This window comes from Thunnus albacares, chromosome 23, assembly GCF_914725855.1.
Source record: "Thunnus albacares chromosome 23, fThuAlb1.1, whole genome shotgun sequence".
NCBI classification, from domain to species: domain Eukaryota; kingdom Metazoa; phylum Chordata; class Actinopteri; order Scombriformes; family Scombridae; genus Thunnus; species Thunnus albacares.
This window is the reverse complement of record NC_058128.1, coordinates 6,002,803-6,018,420: the sequence shown is the minus strand read 5'-3', so window position 1 is coordinate 6,018,420 and position 15,618 is coordinate 6,002,803. Positions and strand designations below refer to the sequence as shown.

General features: G+C 38.6%; 2 protein-coding genes and 1 long non-coding RNA gene across 8 annotated transcripts in view; 2 read left to right on the top strand and 1 right to left on the bottom strand.

Moving 5' to 3' along the window:
* The window catches only part of tbc1d30 (TBC1 domain family, member 30), a 28,476-nt gene extending 24,314 nt beyond the window's left edge, over positions 1 to 4,162 (top strand). For all 4 annotated transcript variants that reach the window (XM_044343513.1, XM_044343514.1, XM_044343515.1 and 1 more), the window contains one exon: positions 1,294 to 4,162. In XM_044343513.1, coding sequence (XP_044199448.1) covers positions 1,294 to 2,570 — 1,277 coding nt within the window. In that variant the 3' untranslated portion in view covers positions 2,571 to 4,162. The remainder of the gene's footprint in view (positions 1 to 1,293) is intronic.
* A 386-nt stretch (positions 4,163 to 4,548) lies between these two features.
* The window catches only part of LOC122975388, an 11,723-nt gene continuing 653 nt past the window's right edge, over positions 4,549 to 15,618 (top strand). Inside the window, exons 1-3 of one of the 2 annotated variants that reach the window (XR_006400647.1) lie at positions 4,549 to 5,248; positions 13,220 to 13,299; positions 13,447 to 13,538. This is a non-coding gene — a long non-coding RNA (uncharacterized LOC122975388). Of the gene's footprint in view, positions 5,249 to 13,219; positions 13,300 to 13,446; positions 13,539 to 15,618 lie in introns of those variants that run through there. The other variant, XR_006400648.1, reaches the window with a different exon arrangement.
* prkcq (protein kinase C, theta) overlaps positions 8,102 to 15,618 on the bottom strand; it is a 26,003-nt gene continuing 18,486 nt past the window's right edge. For both annotated transcript variants that reach the window (XM_044343809.1, XM_044343810.1), the window contains exons 12-18: positions 15,318 to 15,491; positions 15,137 to 15,228; positions 13,714 to 13,776; positions 13,452 to 13,590; positions 11,751 to 11,939; positions 10,855 to 10,983; positions 8,102 to 9,206 (exon numbers count right to left, since the gene is read on the bottom strand). In XM_044343809.1, coding sequence (XP_044199744.1) covers positions 9,048 to 9,206; positions 10,855 to 10,983; positions 11,751 to 11,939; positions 13,452 to 13,590; positions 13,714 to 13,776; positions 15,137 to 15,228; positions 15,318 to 15,491 — 945 coding nt within the window. In that variant the 3' untranslated portion in view covers positions 8,102 to 9,047. The remainder of the gene's footprint in view (positions 9,207 to 10,854; positions 10,984 to 11,750; positions 11,940 to 13,451; positions 13,591 to 13,713; positions 13,777 to 15,136; positions 15,229 to 15,317; positions 15,492 to 15,618) is intronic.

Here is a 15,618-nt window from a genome sequence, read left to right as displayed (position 1 = left end):
TATTATGCAGTAGTTGGTAGTCCAAATGCTGTCTCATTCTGTGAGAGGCTTGATGAATAAATCCTTCAGAGGTTAAACCAGAACTCTGGACGCCCTCTGGTGTTCGCTGGAGGTGCTCAGCTTTTGGCAATTTCTGTGATAAATTGAGTGCTGATAAAATTAATCCATTTGTCACTCAACGGAAAAGTAATCTGAAAATTTTGAAGTATAGATTAATTTCTTATACTGTACATTGTTTAGATCAAGTAAAATACCAATTATTTATTGGTTATGGCTTCTCAAATGTGATATTATCTTATTTTGTCTATGTGTCCATGTGTGCATCTGTCTGCAGCTAATCTCATATATTATAGGATCCATCAGCCTAATATTTCTTGCACATGTATGACTGTATGCTCAAGGACCTCTTGTGGTTGCAGTGATTCACAATTGTTGAATTTTATAATGCATTTTATACCGTCATTGACTGCTGACTCCTCACTCCTCTTAACCGGCCGCTAGTCTGTTGCAGGCCACATTTTGGCCTTTGCTGTGGCTCAAAAACTGACATCCATAGAAAAGTTTGGTCTCATCTTGAACTGGAGCATCTGCAGATTAATTCTGTACCTGATACGTTATGATCCACTTAAGTTAGGCATGATAGGAGATGAATAAATCCCTGTTTTTGTTAACTTCACTGCCATGTTGACTGTAAAGGAGCTGGGAGGGTAGAGGGAGGTTGTTACCTTATTAAGTTTATACAGTTAGATGAACCCAGGAGGACGCTTGGTTACAATACCATTATACTATAAAGAAAACTGAGACTATACTGTACATGCCCCAAGACACACCTGGCAGAGATTTGCACTCTATTGAATGCACTCTTCTAATTGTAAATATATACTTTGGGTTTTTGTTAGTTAGTCAGACATGTCATTTTAAGGCACCACTTTGAGATTTAGTAGTTTAGGTTTGGCATTTTATAGATTACAGATTATTTATTTACATTACCTGAGCTCTTTTCAAGATACAGCATGGCTAAAACATGGTTCATTGTGTTGCAGTAACCACAGTTTGAAGCTAATCTATCTCACTGGAGGACTCACTTGAATAAAATTTGAAAAGGTTACACATTTAGCTCATAAGGTCACCTACTCTTATAAAACAACTATCTCAAATATCTCTTTGGCCTCATTGTTATATGCTTAGATGCTATTTGTTCTCAGCTGCAATCTGGACTTACAGAACCACCATTTGTGAGCATGTTTTAACATTTTTTCATGTCTTTCCTCTGACCTCTGACCTTTCCTCCAGACAAATGCCCTGCAACCCGTGTCCTAGCCTCCCAACTCAATCCTTCCAGTTCAGTGATCAACCATCTCCTTCTGGGTCGGAAACCACGTGGAGGTCCCTGGGGCTCCAGGCCAACATCCACTAGCACATCCACACTACCAGGGGCCCAACTTACTTCTCTATCCCAGTCTCATGGCTCCCCAGGCAGGCAGCGCTGTGGCTCATTGGCCTCCAACAGTAGCGGATCTCCAGGGAGCTCTGGAGGAGGCACGGGTTCACCCTGGCGTGCTCATGTCCGGGTTCATCGGAGAAATGTGGCCAGGGCCCGAGCACAGCTGGGATTTGGAGATTCAGAGGAAAGGGAAGAGGAGGAGGAGGAAGGAGAAAAAGGATCAGTGGGTGAAGAAAACAGGAAGATGGAGGAAGAGGAGGGAGATGATGAGGAGCAGAAAGATAAAGAAGGGAGTGACTCCTCTGTATCTCCATCTCCTGATCCCTCTGGTACAGAGTCAGTATGTGAAGAGGCTTCACAGGTTGAAGATGTGACAGAAGAAGAAGTGGGAAATGTGGTGGAACGACTGGGCTCCCTGGATCTCGAGGACGAAGCAAACCTGACTTCCCCGAGCAACACAAACCCAGATACACAACCCACACCACCAGAGTCTAAGCCTGCACCCATTGTCCCTCTTCTCCCTCCACCACCGTCCTCAAACAGACACAAAGAGTCTGACTCCTCCGGGTCAGAAAGAAGCACCGGCTCTGACAGACAGTTACCCTCTGTCACTCTGCCTTCACCTCACCCCTCCTCCAGCTCCTGCATCCCCTCTTCCTCACCTTCCACTCCGAGTCTGTCCCCTTCCCCGGTCCCTACATCAGCTTCTGTTGATCTGTCCTGCACCTCCTCCCCCACACCACCCTCCACTCCTACCCCAAGCTCCACATCCCGCCTCACATCATCCCTATCAGTGAATGGTTTGTCCAATCTATCCACCCCCACCTCCTCCACATTTTACAAAACTTCCTCCCCCTCCACGGCCTCACTCTCCTCTGTTGCGTCATCTTCTGGATCTCGTATCTCCTCCTCCCCGTCCACACCGGTGTTCCCGTCCACCACCACCTCCACGCCTAAACAGCAGATCTACTCCCCGTTCCCTTCTGTAAAACAGCCCAGGAAATCAGCGGCAGCCAGAAACCTCGGTCTCTACGGCCCCACATCCAGAACACCCACAGTACACTTCCCCCAGCTGAGCCGTAACCTCAATCGTAGTAGTGCTGCCGGCACCACTGGGAGGCGATAAAAACTGCTGCTGGAAACACAAAGATGTTACATGATATGAAAAATCATTCTGTAATTACACCGTGTTGCCTCCTGCATATTGAGGAAATAACTTGTATAGTATTTGAAGTAGATTGAAAGTTCTAGAAATGTAAAGTTCAGACGTGTGGAGAAATTTCTTGGCTATCATGGTTTGGATGTTAAGATTGTGATTCATCTGAGACACGGTCATCCTGAAATTCACAAGCCATTAAAGACATGATGATGATCATTAACAAGGCGTTTCTATTAAAGGAAATGGTTTGTTTAGTTTGGTGTTTCAGCTGCATGGGTAATATTTCACTGTAACGGAGGACTTGGACACAAGAATAATGGATTATTGCAGTATCAAGCCCTTTATAGTGGCCTATGCAGGTCCTTCTTGACCATAATGGATCTATTATAAAAAATTAAGACCTCAGATGTGAAGCTGAACCGTATTTTACAGACTCTCTACAAAGTGTCTTGGTTGAGGCACAAAGTTATGCTGCATATGTGCTCAGCATCTACATCTCTTCTATTGTGGTTTGTGATGAATAAGAGAACTGAAACATGAAGAGATTCTGGTCTGGACAAATGCCTCCATCTGGACTGAAGGACCATATTTATCCACATAATGAAGTAACATTCCTATATGAGATTACACAATAGCCAACACAATAGCCATTTCTATGCCAAGTATTTAAGAAAATAACACAAGAAACAAGAGATATCTAAGAACTGCAAATGAGCGTAGTGTGTGCCGAGAAAACTGGCCCAATCTTAAAACCTATGTCCTGAAGCACTTAAAATGTTTTTGTTTTCTCTAAGGGGTAAAAAAAAAATCTGTATGTGTAATCTTTGTTTGCAGCTTTACTGTTGAACACGAGGAATGTAATATCTCGATAAATAATGAAGGATGTGTGAATGGGAATGTGGATCTTTGTGTTTTTGACCATTTGGTTGTGAATACTGTGTACATGAAATTTAAACAAAAACAAGGTTTACATTGTGAAACATTACTGGAATTTATGGGTTGCCATAGAGCTTCAAATCAAAGCTTCAATGTGTTATGTGAAAGGCAAACTTAGAAAATTACTGTCACATATTAGTAGCTGTTTTTGCATAAAATAGACCTGCACAGCACTATGAAGGATAATTTGTTTTTTTTTTTTTTAAATTCCCATCTGAGAACTTATTTAAGGTTGATTCCCAGCATTTATAATTAGTACAACAGTGTTTTTTACTCCTGGGAAATTTACTACTCAGCTGCTGATTCTCATTTGGCTGTATGGTCAGTCATGTCATAGCCTGAAGAAACAACAACAACCTCTCAGTGAAAACATGTAGCAGCTGCAGCTCAACATCCTGCTTCCGGCACAGATGTAGCAAAGAGAAAGATAAAACTTCTCAGAAAGCAAGCTTTATGATCATTTTTAAACATGTAAAGACATGTCTGACCATTTAGCCAAAGTTTGTGCCTCATTGTTTCTGCTTGATTATTACATTTAACTCACATAACATCAAAAAAAGAATCCTTGAAAATACAAGTGAAACATTGAAAAACCCTGCAGGTTGTTTGACAACACAAGCCATTTCCAGAGTCCTCAAAACTCTTCTATACAGCTGGAATACAAAATTTCAGGGCTGTGTAAAAAAGACCATTTAGCATATTTTCCGAGGTGCAGCTGTTATTATTGAGCCAAACAAAGATAGTATTTCTTCCTATAATTCTTGTCCATCTCCACTATTTCTGAATAATGGCAAAAAGGCCAAAAAAACATACAAAAAAAAATTAAAAATCACCAAAACTGGGTAAGAAAATACATGAACATTCGAGATTTAAAGGGCCAGTGTATAAGAATTAGTGGCATCTAGTGGTGAGGTTGCAGATTGCAACCAACTGAATACCCCTCTCCCTCCCCCTCTCCTTTCAAGCATGTAGGAGAAACTACGGTGGCCGCAAAACTTACGAAAAACATGAAAAAGCCCCTCTCTAGAGCCAGTGTTTGGTTTGTCCATTCTGGACTACTGTAGAAACATGACGGTGAAACGCAGGACCTGCTTTCAATGTAGATATGAAGGGCTCATTCTAAGGTAACGAAAACCCTTAAACTTGAAAATTCTTATTTTCATGGGATTATACACTAATCAAAACATACTTATGGATATTGTATTTCATTTGTGCCAAGTCTGTTCAGCTAGATGCCACTAAATTCTACAGACAGGTCTTTTAAGATCTTAAAGCGGTGAAATTTGGCTTCTTCAAGCTCAAGTTCCAAATAGAGCATATAATAAAATATTTACAATTATTTAAAATTGTAAATTCATTAAAGGAGAGGAGAAAGATAAGAGAGACAAATTAAGATATATACAAATATACATTATATTGCACACTGATACTTAATTTACAGTATTTATATACAATTAAAATATTAACGTTTAGATTTTTTCTCTCATAATGCAAAATGATAAAGAAGAAGCTTCGGAAAATAAAAAAAATAGGAAGAGCGAAGCAAAATATCAGTTCCGGTAGCCATCTTTGTTAATTTAATAAACGGAAATCGTAACTATAGTTATGATGTTGAGCTAAACGTCTTTATTGCAGAGCAGACTGAGCTTTTTTCTTTCCAGCTGGCTAGAAGAGTCTTTGAGAAATGTGGAAATAGCATCAAAACAACGGTAAGTGTTGTTAGTCGAGCTCGAGTTTGGTTTGTGTCTGTTACGTCTTTGAGAAAATTAGCTTAGCTAGCGTTAGCATAATGTGACTGCAAATATAACTCAACGGTTGGAAACGGTGAATAACATTACATAAGAGGCACAAACTGGGGCTGAACTATACTGTGAGTTTCCAAATATTGTACAGGAGATTTATCTCGATGTTATTAAGTAAAATAGAGTGTGTAAACTGCAGGGGAGCTCACCCTTTATCAAGATAAGTTAGACAGTCTTAAGGCTACAGAGGAGCTAACTTGTCATTTTTGATCTACATTAACGTTAATGCAACTAGCTTAATGTGGTTGGAAATAGAGCTGCAGCAGTTAGTCAATTAACAGAAAATTAATCACCAACTATTTTGATAATTGATTGATTGCTTTGATATCATTTTTTGAGAAAATTTCCAAATTCTCTGATTCCAGCTTTTCAAATGTGAATATTTTCTGGTTTCTTTAGTCTTATATGATAGTAAACTGAATGTTTTTGGGTTGTGGACTGTTGGTTGGGACAAAAGAAGATAGTTTAGGTTTTGTCTTGGGCTTTGGGAAACAGTGATTGACATTTTTCATAATTTTCTTTGACATTTTCTAGTCCAAACAAATAATTGTTTAATTGAGAGAATAATTGACAGATTACCTGATAATGAAAATAATTGTTGGTTGCAGCCATAATTGGAAATAAGTTTCACCAATGTGTAGAGATGGCTAATGTTACTGCTCAACTAAGTAGGCACCATGCTAGTGTTTGTGTTTAACCTGCTATTGCTCTGAATGGGGATTGTGTAAATTAAAGTCTTAGCATGGAGCACCCAATACTGTAATCTTGTGGGGACACATGGATTATTTTGTGTTCTAGTTTTTACACCTGTCACAATTATTTAATACAACCTTATGAAAATGTTTGTTGCCACCGTTTTATGTTAAGTAGCAAGATGATTGTTCAGGTTTATTGTCCTGTGTTTATTCTCATTTTGTCATTTTGTATTGGAAAATGGAAATGCGCTGAAAAAAAGACATGTATTGCAGTTTTAATTGGTTTCCACTGCCAGCAGTTCAGAGCTGGTTGACCCCTGGTTTTGATTCTCTAACAGATCTGTGGTTGTGTGTTTGCTGCACTTTGTATTATACTGTTACTCATCAAACCACCATGAAAATGTTATGTCTATGAGATCAACTTGCTAGTTTCACATGAAATAGCAGTTCCTTTTAATATGCGTGTGTGGGATGTAGCTATGAGTGAGTGAGGTCATGTTAAAGGGAAATGATACCAAATTATACTTGATTACTAGGAACATGTCAACTGAGGGCACTGTCACAGTCCAAATAAAAAATATACTCGGAACAAACTGTTATCTGTTCAATTAATGGTATGGTATTCTGGATTACAAATTGCTAGTGTAACCAACATATTATGCAAGCCTTTAGAAGCTTGAGTAGCACACAATTACTTGGAAGTGCTCTCCTGAGGTTTCTTTTACTATAGAGAAACAACAAAAAATGTTGCACAAACATCGTTAACAACTAAAAATGGCATGGCTGAAGTTGTGTTTGTATAAGATTTAAAGTAAATAGTTTCTATTCCCTGTATTTGTCATGTAAAGTCACCTTTCTTTCTCTGTTCAATTCAGCATTTGTTTCATTTTATTAGTCAGTATTAGGGCTGCAGCTAAGATTATTTCATGATTGATTAATTTGTTGATCATTCTTTTGATTAATCGATTAGTTGTTTGGTCTCTAAAGAGGCAGTGGTGGCATAAAGGTTAGAGAAACAAGCTTGCGACTGGAATGTCGTTGGTTCAATCCCCGGACCGGCATGATAAATCTAGGTGGAGAAAGTGAAAAAGCTGCACTTCCCCCTCCCTCATTACCACCACCAGACTATGGTTGCACTGGGCAGCTTCTAGGTGTGAATGCGTGTAGTCGTGTGAATGTGATTAGGGTGTTCCTGCAAAAGAGAGGCTTCCTCTCAGTGAAACTTCCCCAAATAAATAAAGGTGTTTCCCATAGCCTAAGCCTAAAATTCAAATGTTTTCTTTTGTCACGTCCAAAACCCAAAGATATTCAGTTTACTGTCATAGAAGACTAAAGAAACCAGCAAATATTCACATTTTAGAAGCAGGAATCAAAATAGTTGATTATTTTTTACAGAACAACTAATAGTTGCAGCTGCAGTCAGTACAGTTCATGAGTGATTGTAGCCTGAATAATAGTTCAATATATGTGTTGAGAGTTTCATGAGGTTGGGCGGCATGACAGTAAATACATGACATGATACAGAAGTGTTAACTGTAGTGACTTTCCATATTTAGAAAGCTACTGTATGTCTTAGGTACAGTATCTGTAGTTGTATTTGCCATTCATGGGCAATGTTGCAGAATAATGAGCAGGACTGCTTTATGGAAATATTGGATTTACAGGATTATTGCATTCAGTTGATAAAGTACCTCGATTAAAGCATTAATTCACTGTGAAAAACATGCATTCCCATCTGGTTATTTTATATATTCTCCATTTCCGGATGATACCATGATATTTGGTATCATGATTGTGCTGACTGTTGTAAAAAGTTCAGTATTTTTTTTCTTACCTAACAAAACAGCTTGAGATGTTTTATTCATTTCTTTTTCATTTCAATTTCATCAACTTTGGAAAAAACATATTGCAAAGGGCAGTAAGTGGAAAAACTGAGCTGGTTTGGTTCTCGGTCTACGCCTCCACCTTCACTCTCTCAGTACCTCTGGTGACTAATACTACACATGAACAAGTTTTGTGTTACTCAGAAATCCATCCCTCAATGATACAAACATTGACAACTCTGTACAAAAACCCACTTATTTTATTGTACACGATTCACAATGAAGAGAACAATAAAACTTACAGTTTGCAGGGATCTAAGTACCTGATCCAAATGACATTGTCAATAAAACTCCTGAGGTACAGTAAGAAAACGCACGTAAACAAAAACCCTGTAATTGACCTTTTGCTACACATTAATAGATCTATTCAAACAGTACAATATATCAACAGATTACAGTTATTTACATTAAAAGAAATACATTTTTAACATCTGTACCCAAAGTGGAGGTAAAAGACTCAATATACTGTGGAATAGGAGAAGAAAAAAAAAACCAAAAACAGGACAACACATCTAATTTGGCTTTAGGTAAAACCAGTGTTTGCTTTACTAAGAAGAAGTCAACTTCATAAAGTATTATGAGGCACCATAAGTTCATTACAAGCACATTTTCTATAACAAACACATCCTGATAAGCACAAAGTCAAGTTAACGGGGTTGAATACTTAAAGGGGCAATTCTATGAGTAATTACAAGCTTTTCAACCGAGAGAATTGTCTGAATTACACAAAATTAGAAACATTTTGCCTCTTACTAGATAATCTGTGAGACATCATAATAGATTTTAGGTAAATATTCATCTTTTTTTGCTTTAGCTTAGAGGTTTTTTGTTTCTGTTTTGTTGCTGGCTGTTTTTTTCAAAATGTTTGTGAATATTTTTGTGTTTTACTTAAAAGTTGAAAATGTAGAGAGCCAGGAAATGCATGCGATAAAAATCCCATCACAGTTACTTTATACAGTATGTGTCTTACACCCAGGACACCCCCTTAGTGGTTATTATAAAGTTATGGATACAGTTGAATTTGTTGCGACATTCACGGTTTAAAGTCTCTGTAGTTTGTTTAGTTACAGTAAGTGCTGGTTGTGACTGGGCGGCTTGTTTGTAGGTAGTAGGTTGTTGTTCAGGTGGTCAGCGTCCTGTGACGCGAGCCATTCCCGGGTTAACGAAGGAGAAGTTTCTGAACATCGTCTGGTCGACGCTGTTGATGAGCGTCCGGTCGGCACACGATAGCCGGGGCTTCTCGTTGATGAACTCCTTATCGAAGTTGCTGCAGTCACTGGGCGATGTCTGCAAGGATGGAAGAGAAAATGTTTAAATTATTACTGCAATGCTGCAACACAACACTGATCTATAAGTCTCATAAGCTGTTGCAACCCTTCTTGGAGATTGCGTGTTGTAGATCTGCAACGATTAATCGATCGACAGGAAATTAATCACCATCTATTTTGATAATCAGTTAATCCTTTGAGTGAATATGTCCAAATTCGTGATTCCAGCTTCTCAAATTTGAATATTTTCTGTTTTATTTTGTCTTCTATGACAAAATATCTTTGGGTTGTGGACTGTTTGTCAGGACCAAGACATTTGAGGACATCACCTTGGGCTTTTGGAAACAGTCATCCACATTTTTCACCTTTGTCTGAGATTTTATAAACCAAATGACTAATCGATTAACTGAGAAAATAATCAGGAGATTAATCAGTAATAAAATAATTGTTAGTTGCAGCCCTAGTGTTTTGTAGCACTTCTTTAACTCCATCATAAAAGATAATTTGTGGCAATACCAAGAAGTCAACTTGACATTTTCACTTGTTTATAATTAGATGAAAGGCTCAACTATCATGATTAGTCAAGTGAAATGATTTTGTGGAAACATTCACTTGCGTAGTGAATTTAAATATTCAAGCATGAGTAGGTTGAATATTTTACTTTCTAGATAGAACTGTAGTAACTCAAAACAACTTCAGTTATAGTTGGCTTTACTTCAGTCTCAGTAACACCTCTTGGTATGAGCTGCGCTGTGTGTTTTTGTCTTTCCATCACACAGCAGTGCCTTACTAGACCTGTTTCTACTGTCTCCTTCTTATTATCCTTTACAAGGGCAGTTATCTACAGTTCAACATGTTCATTCTATCCAAATTCTAGTAAAAAAATTCTCCAGTAAATTGGCAGAAGATGCATATTATGTTTTTTATCAAGTGTGAATCCTCTGAAGAGGGCACAACAGGATTGCATTATCAAAAGAGTTTTTCTTGGTAATTCATTGCAGCTTCCCACTTTAAATACTGTAAATGGCATCTATACATTACATTAGTTTCATTAAATAGTAGTTTCCTCTGGCTCTCTAGTGTAGCAGAGACCTGTAAAAGTTGGTGGCTGAAATATGAAGAAGCTGGTCCTGCAGTCTGTTTATTGCATAAAAATGCAAGAAAACTCCAAGGCACTCTCTTTTAGAACAATTAAAATGCCTTTATTGTCATGGCATGGTCATCTAGACTTTTATATATATCATATAGTCAAACCTGACTCCCTCACCAAGGCTCAATGCTGAAATGCGTCAGAGCTTTGTTTTAAAAGTCTAGATGACCATGCCATGACAATAAAGGCATTTTAATTGTTCTAAAAGAGAGTGCCTTGGAGTTTTCTTGTATTTTTGTGTCTATATTTATCCGTATCCAAAGAGCACCTCAAACAAACTCATTTCTGAGTCCAAGAAGCGCCCCTACCCAAATATGTTTTACCCTTTATTACATGTTCTTTAAGCATAACATTTTTTGAGATATTTTACATAGATCTAAATATTTGCAGCTTGCATAATCACTTGAAGAAAATCCCTTTTTAGAACTTTATTGTTAGGATGAAGGATAGGGTAGACATGACTGAGTGGGTTTGTCTTGTGTATCTGTAGCCTGCACACAGACCCTGCTGTACTTACTAAAGTTGGCCTGAAGGGCGGTACCACCTGCCGTTGTTCCAGGGCGTTCCAGTCGGTGCTGCTGAAGAAACTGTGCTGCCTGATGTTTCCCCTCACTCCTAGTCGTTCCTCAGGCTCTCTAACAAACAGCTGCAGCACAAAAAAAAAAAAACAGAACCAAGGTTACATACTGTACGTGACAGCTTTACATATGCAGTGAAAGTCACCAGTTAAAAACAATAAACATTCACCTTTTGGTGTTTCATCTAAATGTCTTAGTTGGTTGAAGTGTGGTTTCTTTTTAAATTTGACCCCATTATTAGAGTAGTTTCAGAGCCCAGCTGCCGATTAGAAAATGTAGCCGCTACAAACAACTTTTTCCTTTTTCATTTTCTGTTTTAGCTGATGTTTGAGTGAATTCTGTGGCTCATGGTGGTTACGGAGTTACAGTTTGACGATGCAAAATCACAGAGGTCAACAAGCAATTTTAAACCATGGGTTCCCTTCCCTTCTCAGTTTTATTCATTTAATTTGCCATGTTTATTGATTAAAAATTCCATATATACTTCAAAGTCCCTATTTCTTTGTACAATGTAAATGACAGCTGTTGAAATTTTTTAGATACATTTCTTGATTGCATATATTGTCTTCAAATAATAAAAAAGTGTGTTGATTTGTGGACATTATCATGTTGAACAAGAGTTTGTCACAAAGCTGATTTTCTTGATTTATCAACAATCAAAAACTTGTGCATGTGTGCCTACAAAAATAATCATCACTAGAACAGCGTTTAACTGACCGGTTAGGTTATTCCCAAAAAACTGAATTATAGATTACCTCGTGGAGGGATTAATGAATTTAGTACCTCTAATACCGCTGAGCAGTCAACCATCTAAACACACTAACCAACCACCAACCTTGACCAGAATGTCCTTGGCGTCTTTGGTCAGCCAGCGAGGATAAACAGGGTTGTCGGTTCGTATGGACTGAAACAGCTCCTCTTCATCTCGGCCGTGGAACGGAGACTGACCGATCAGCATCTCGTAAAGCAGCACTCCGAACGACCACCAGTCCACTGAGCTGTTGTACTTCTGACCCAGAAGGATCTAACAAACAATAGATAGATGTTAGATATAGAACTAATATATTTTTCTTTCCTGAAGGTATCTATAACCTGTTAGATCAGTTTCAGCCATGCTAGCAGTTTGAGTTTAGGGAGACAACAGACCCTTTTCACGGCAGACAGGTTGATTTGTCAAAGCCAGAAAAGCATGTTAATGATAGCTGTGCTTGCTATAGGTGTGTCAGTTCCAAAGCTGGTATTGTGCATGACTTACAGTACATGGCTTACTGGGCCAATTAATGGAATGAAACCATTGTTAATGGTATCAGTTACACAAGACAAAATGTCTGCCATGAAAAGGGTCTACTGGTCCAACACTTTAGTCCAAATTGAAATATCTCAACATATCTATGGAGTGTGATTAATAACTACCTCTAAAATGAATTACTGAAGTCCCATCAGCCTCAGCTCTACAGTAGTTTGAGATTAATGCCAACATAACATTGCATTAAAGGACATTACAACCATTTAACTTTTATCTACAGCAACTTGCACTGTTTTTCCCTGACATATACACCAATCAGGAGCTATTTGGGGTTCAGTGTCTTGCTCAAGGCCATTTTGATATGTGGCCAGGAGGACTCAGTGATCGAACCACAAACCTCAACTTTAACTTAATTTACAAAGTACCTGTTCCTGGTTTTATTTAACAAAACTTATGTAATGGCTTTGTTTGTTGTAAAATGTCACAATTTAAATTTTAGGCCACTAGTGTTGTAGTTAACTTCTGCAGGAAGTGAAAACGTACACATTCCCACAGTATTCTGATCTATGATGCACTTTTTACAGATGTGATACTGTAGTGCTGTACAGGAGATTATGTGGGTTTTTTTTGTTTATAATGAACACAAACAATAAAAACCGCGTATTTAACGTTCCACACATGTTCTTGATGCACTGTGATCTGATTATTGGCAAGAGATTGCTGTTGTCAGTTCTCACCAGGGTCCTGCTATACTTCTGCTACGGCAGACTATTTGACATGAAGGGCAGAAAGGTGTTATTAATAACATTAATGATGATTGCATTCCTTTATATCCCGTGTACTGTCCATGATGGCTCATTGGCATGGCTTACTGGAGCACTGGAGCCATCATTAATGTTATTATTTACACCTGTTCTTTTCCTGCCATGACATTATGAAATATCTGCTGAGGAACAAGTCTATTGTGCCAAGTTATTACATACAACTTTCCAAAGGCTATAACTTGAGTTAAACATTATAAACTTGTTAAATGTGTCAGTATTTTCTTTCTGCAACAGATATCTACAGTATCATATGACCGTAACAAGAAAAAGGATTGGCAGCTCATACAGCAGGTGTTTTCCATCATCTGTCAAAGGTAAAACATCTTCTGTGACATCACTGTTTGGGGCCCATAGACGTTAGTGCAACAGCATTTCTCTACCCTGTCTGATTTAGTGTTGATTTACCCTTAAATCCACAATGTTGTATAAATAGAAATGTGTGTTTCTATTATAACATGTAGGTCACCTCAGGGGCGATGTAGTCGGGTGTCCCACAGAAGGTGGAGGTCCGCAAGTCGAGCTGCATGTTCTCCTTACACATGCCAAAGTCCGCTATCTTTATATGGCCCTCAGAGTCCAACAGCACATTATCCAGCTTCAGATCCCTACAGAGGAGCAGGAGGACAAACACAAGAGAGAGGAAAATCACAGAAAGCTGTTTCCAGTTTGGCAATTTTGTGTTCCACCCATTCAAGTCCTGTGTCTCATTTAAGGCTGAGACTCTCTACCTGTAAATGATTCCTTTGGAGTGCAGGAACTGAAGCCCACAGATGATCTCAGCTGCGTAGAAGCTGCAGGAAGACACAAAGAGGAAGAGAGAAAGAAAAAAATGAATTGAATGGATGATGTGTTAAAAGAATTTCTTTGTAATGACCATTAAACAATAGAGACCGGAGCCGAAGTATCAAAATTTAACAGAATTTATTTTCTTGTACAAGAAGGAGCGTTTCGCAGTGCAACACACAGGATGAGGTTACAAGGAAAAAGGCTACCAGTGGAGGGCTTATAATAGGGTTTTATACAACTTAAGTGGGTGTTACAAATTCCAACAGCTGTCATTTACATTGTACAAGTCTATCAAATACAGACTTCTAGATAACGTCATGTCTGTTTTCAGTTCTCCTGTCCAGGAGCCATCCTGCCCAACTGACCTCCAGATGACATGCCTCACCCTTTCTCGAACGAATTTTAATTTCTACATCTTCCTTCTTAACAAATATGTTGCTGAACTTCCTGTAACCTTAGCTGATGAATCTGCTGATGTTGCAGATTTGCAGTGCAAGACAGGAGCAATTCATAATGATCTAGATAAAATAGTAACACTTATACACACAGTGTAATCATAATTTTTATAACAAGTTGCTACTTTCCCCCTGCTTGTTTAATCTCTCCTTCGTCTTTACCAATTGTCTACAACAAGGGAGTAACGTTGAGGAAAGGAGGAAAGCAGATTGGTTGGTTATTTAAATTATCTTTTTTCTTAACTTGTATTGGAAATTAAAATGGAAGAACAGAGTAACAGAAGGCACTGCAAATATGGAAACTGAGTCAACAAAGATGCTTACTCGGTGACTCATCTGACTTGAATGAAAAGAGGAAACATGATACTCATGACTGTATTATACCCAAACAGCAAAAAGCTGCAGTTGTGTGTCTAAACTTTTCATTCACTCCTGCTGAATAACATTCCTTCATGAAATATATTTAATCAATAACAAATTTCATTTTTAGGCTTGTTTTTATGCACATGGAATTGGAACTGGTTAAATAATGAAATGAGATACTAAGACGGCGTGATGAAAACTTTTTCCTTTTCCTTTTTTTAAGACGATAGATCGAGAGTTTCGCCTCAGATTTCTGTCACAGCTGTAGATAAATACTGTATGTTTGTCTGGAGGCTGATGGATCTGAATGTTAAACTAATTTTTTTCAGATAAAGGTCTGTTAAACTTAGATGAAGGTCAGGCTAATTTTGAATTAGCTCCACCTTTGCCCACCAGCTTTACACATACCACCCCTGGGTTTTCCCCCAACGCAAAGCACCACCCTGTACCGCTGTGAAACTAGAGGCCTTAGTATTGACATGACCTTCTTAGATTTAATACTTGGACAAATAAGGACAAATAATTCTAAAAATCTGTTGATACGTACGTAGATCTGTGCGAGTCAAACTTGTGGCAGTTCTGGATGTGGAACATGAGATCGCCTCCGTTCAGATACTCCATCACAAAGAACAGATTCTCCTGGACACAAAAATGCAGAGAGTTCAGTGGAGTTTGCTAAAGGAAGGTTGAAGTGAACACTGCGGATGTGTATTGAAGTGGGTTTTAACCTTGGTCTGGAAGGTGCAGTAAAGGTGCGTGAGGAAGGGATTTTCCCAGGCCAAAGAGAGGACCCTCCTCTCCACCATAGTGCACTCGACATCATCGTCCATCAAAACCACGTCCTTCTTCAGAGCCTTCACCGCAAAAAACTGCCCACTCTTTTTCAACTCGGCTAAGAACACCTGGAAAAACAGCAGTTTATTTTTTTTTTTGCGTGCTGCCCACCCATGTCTAACACCCCCCTCTCTCATGCCGTTTCTCTTGCGAGCACTTTGGTACTACTGACATCAAAATGAGACAAAGTCAGGT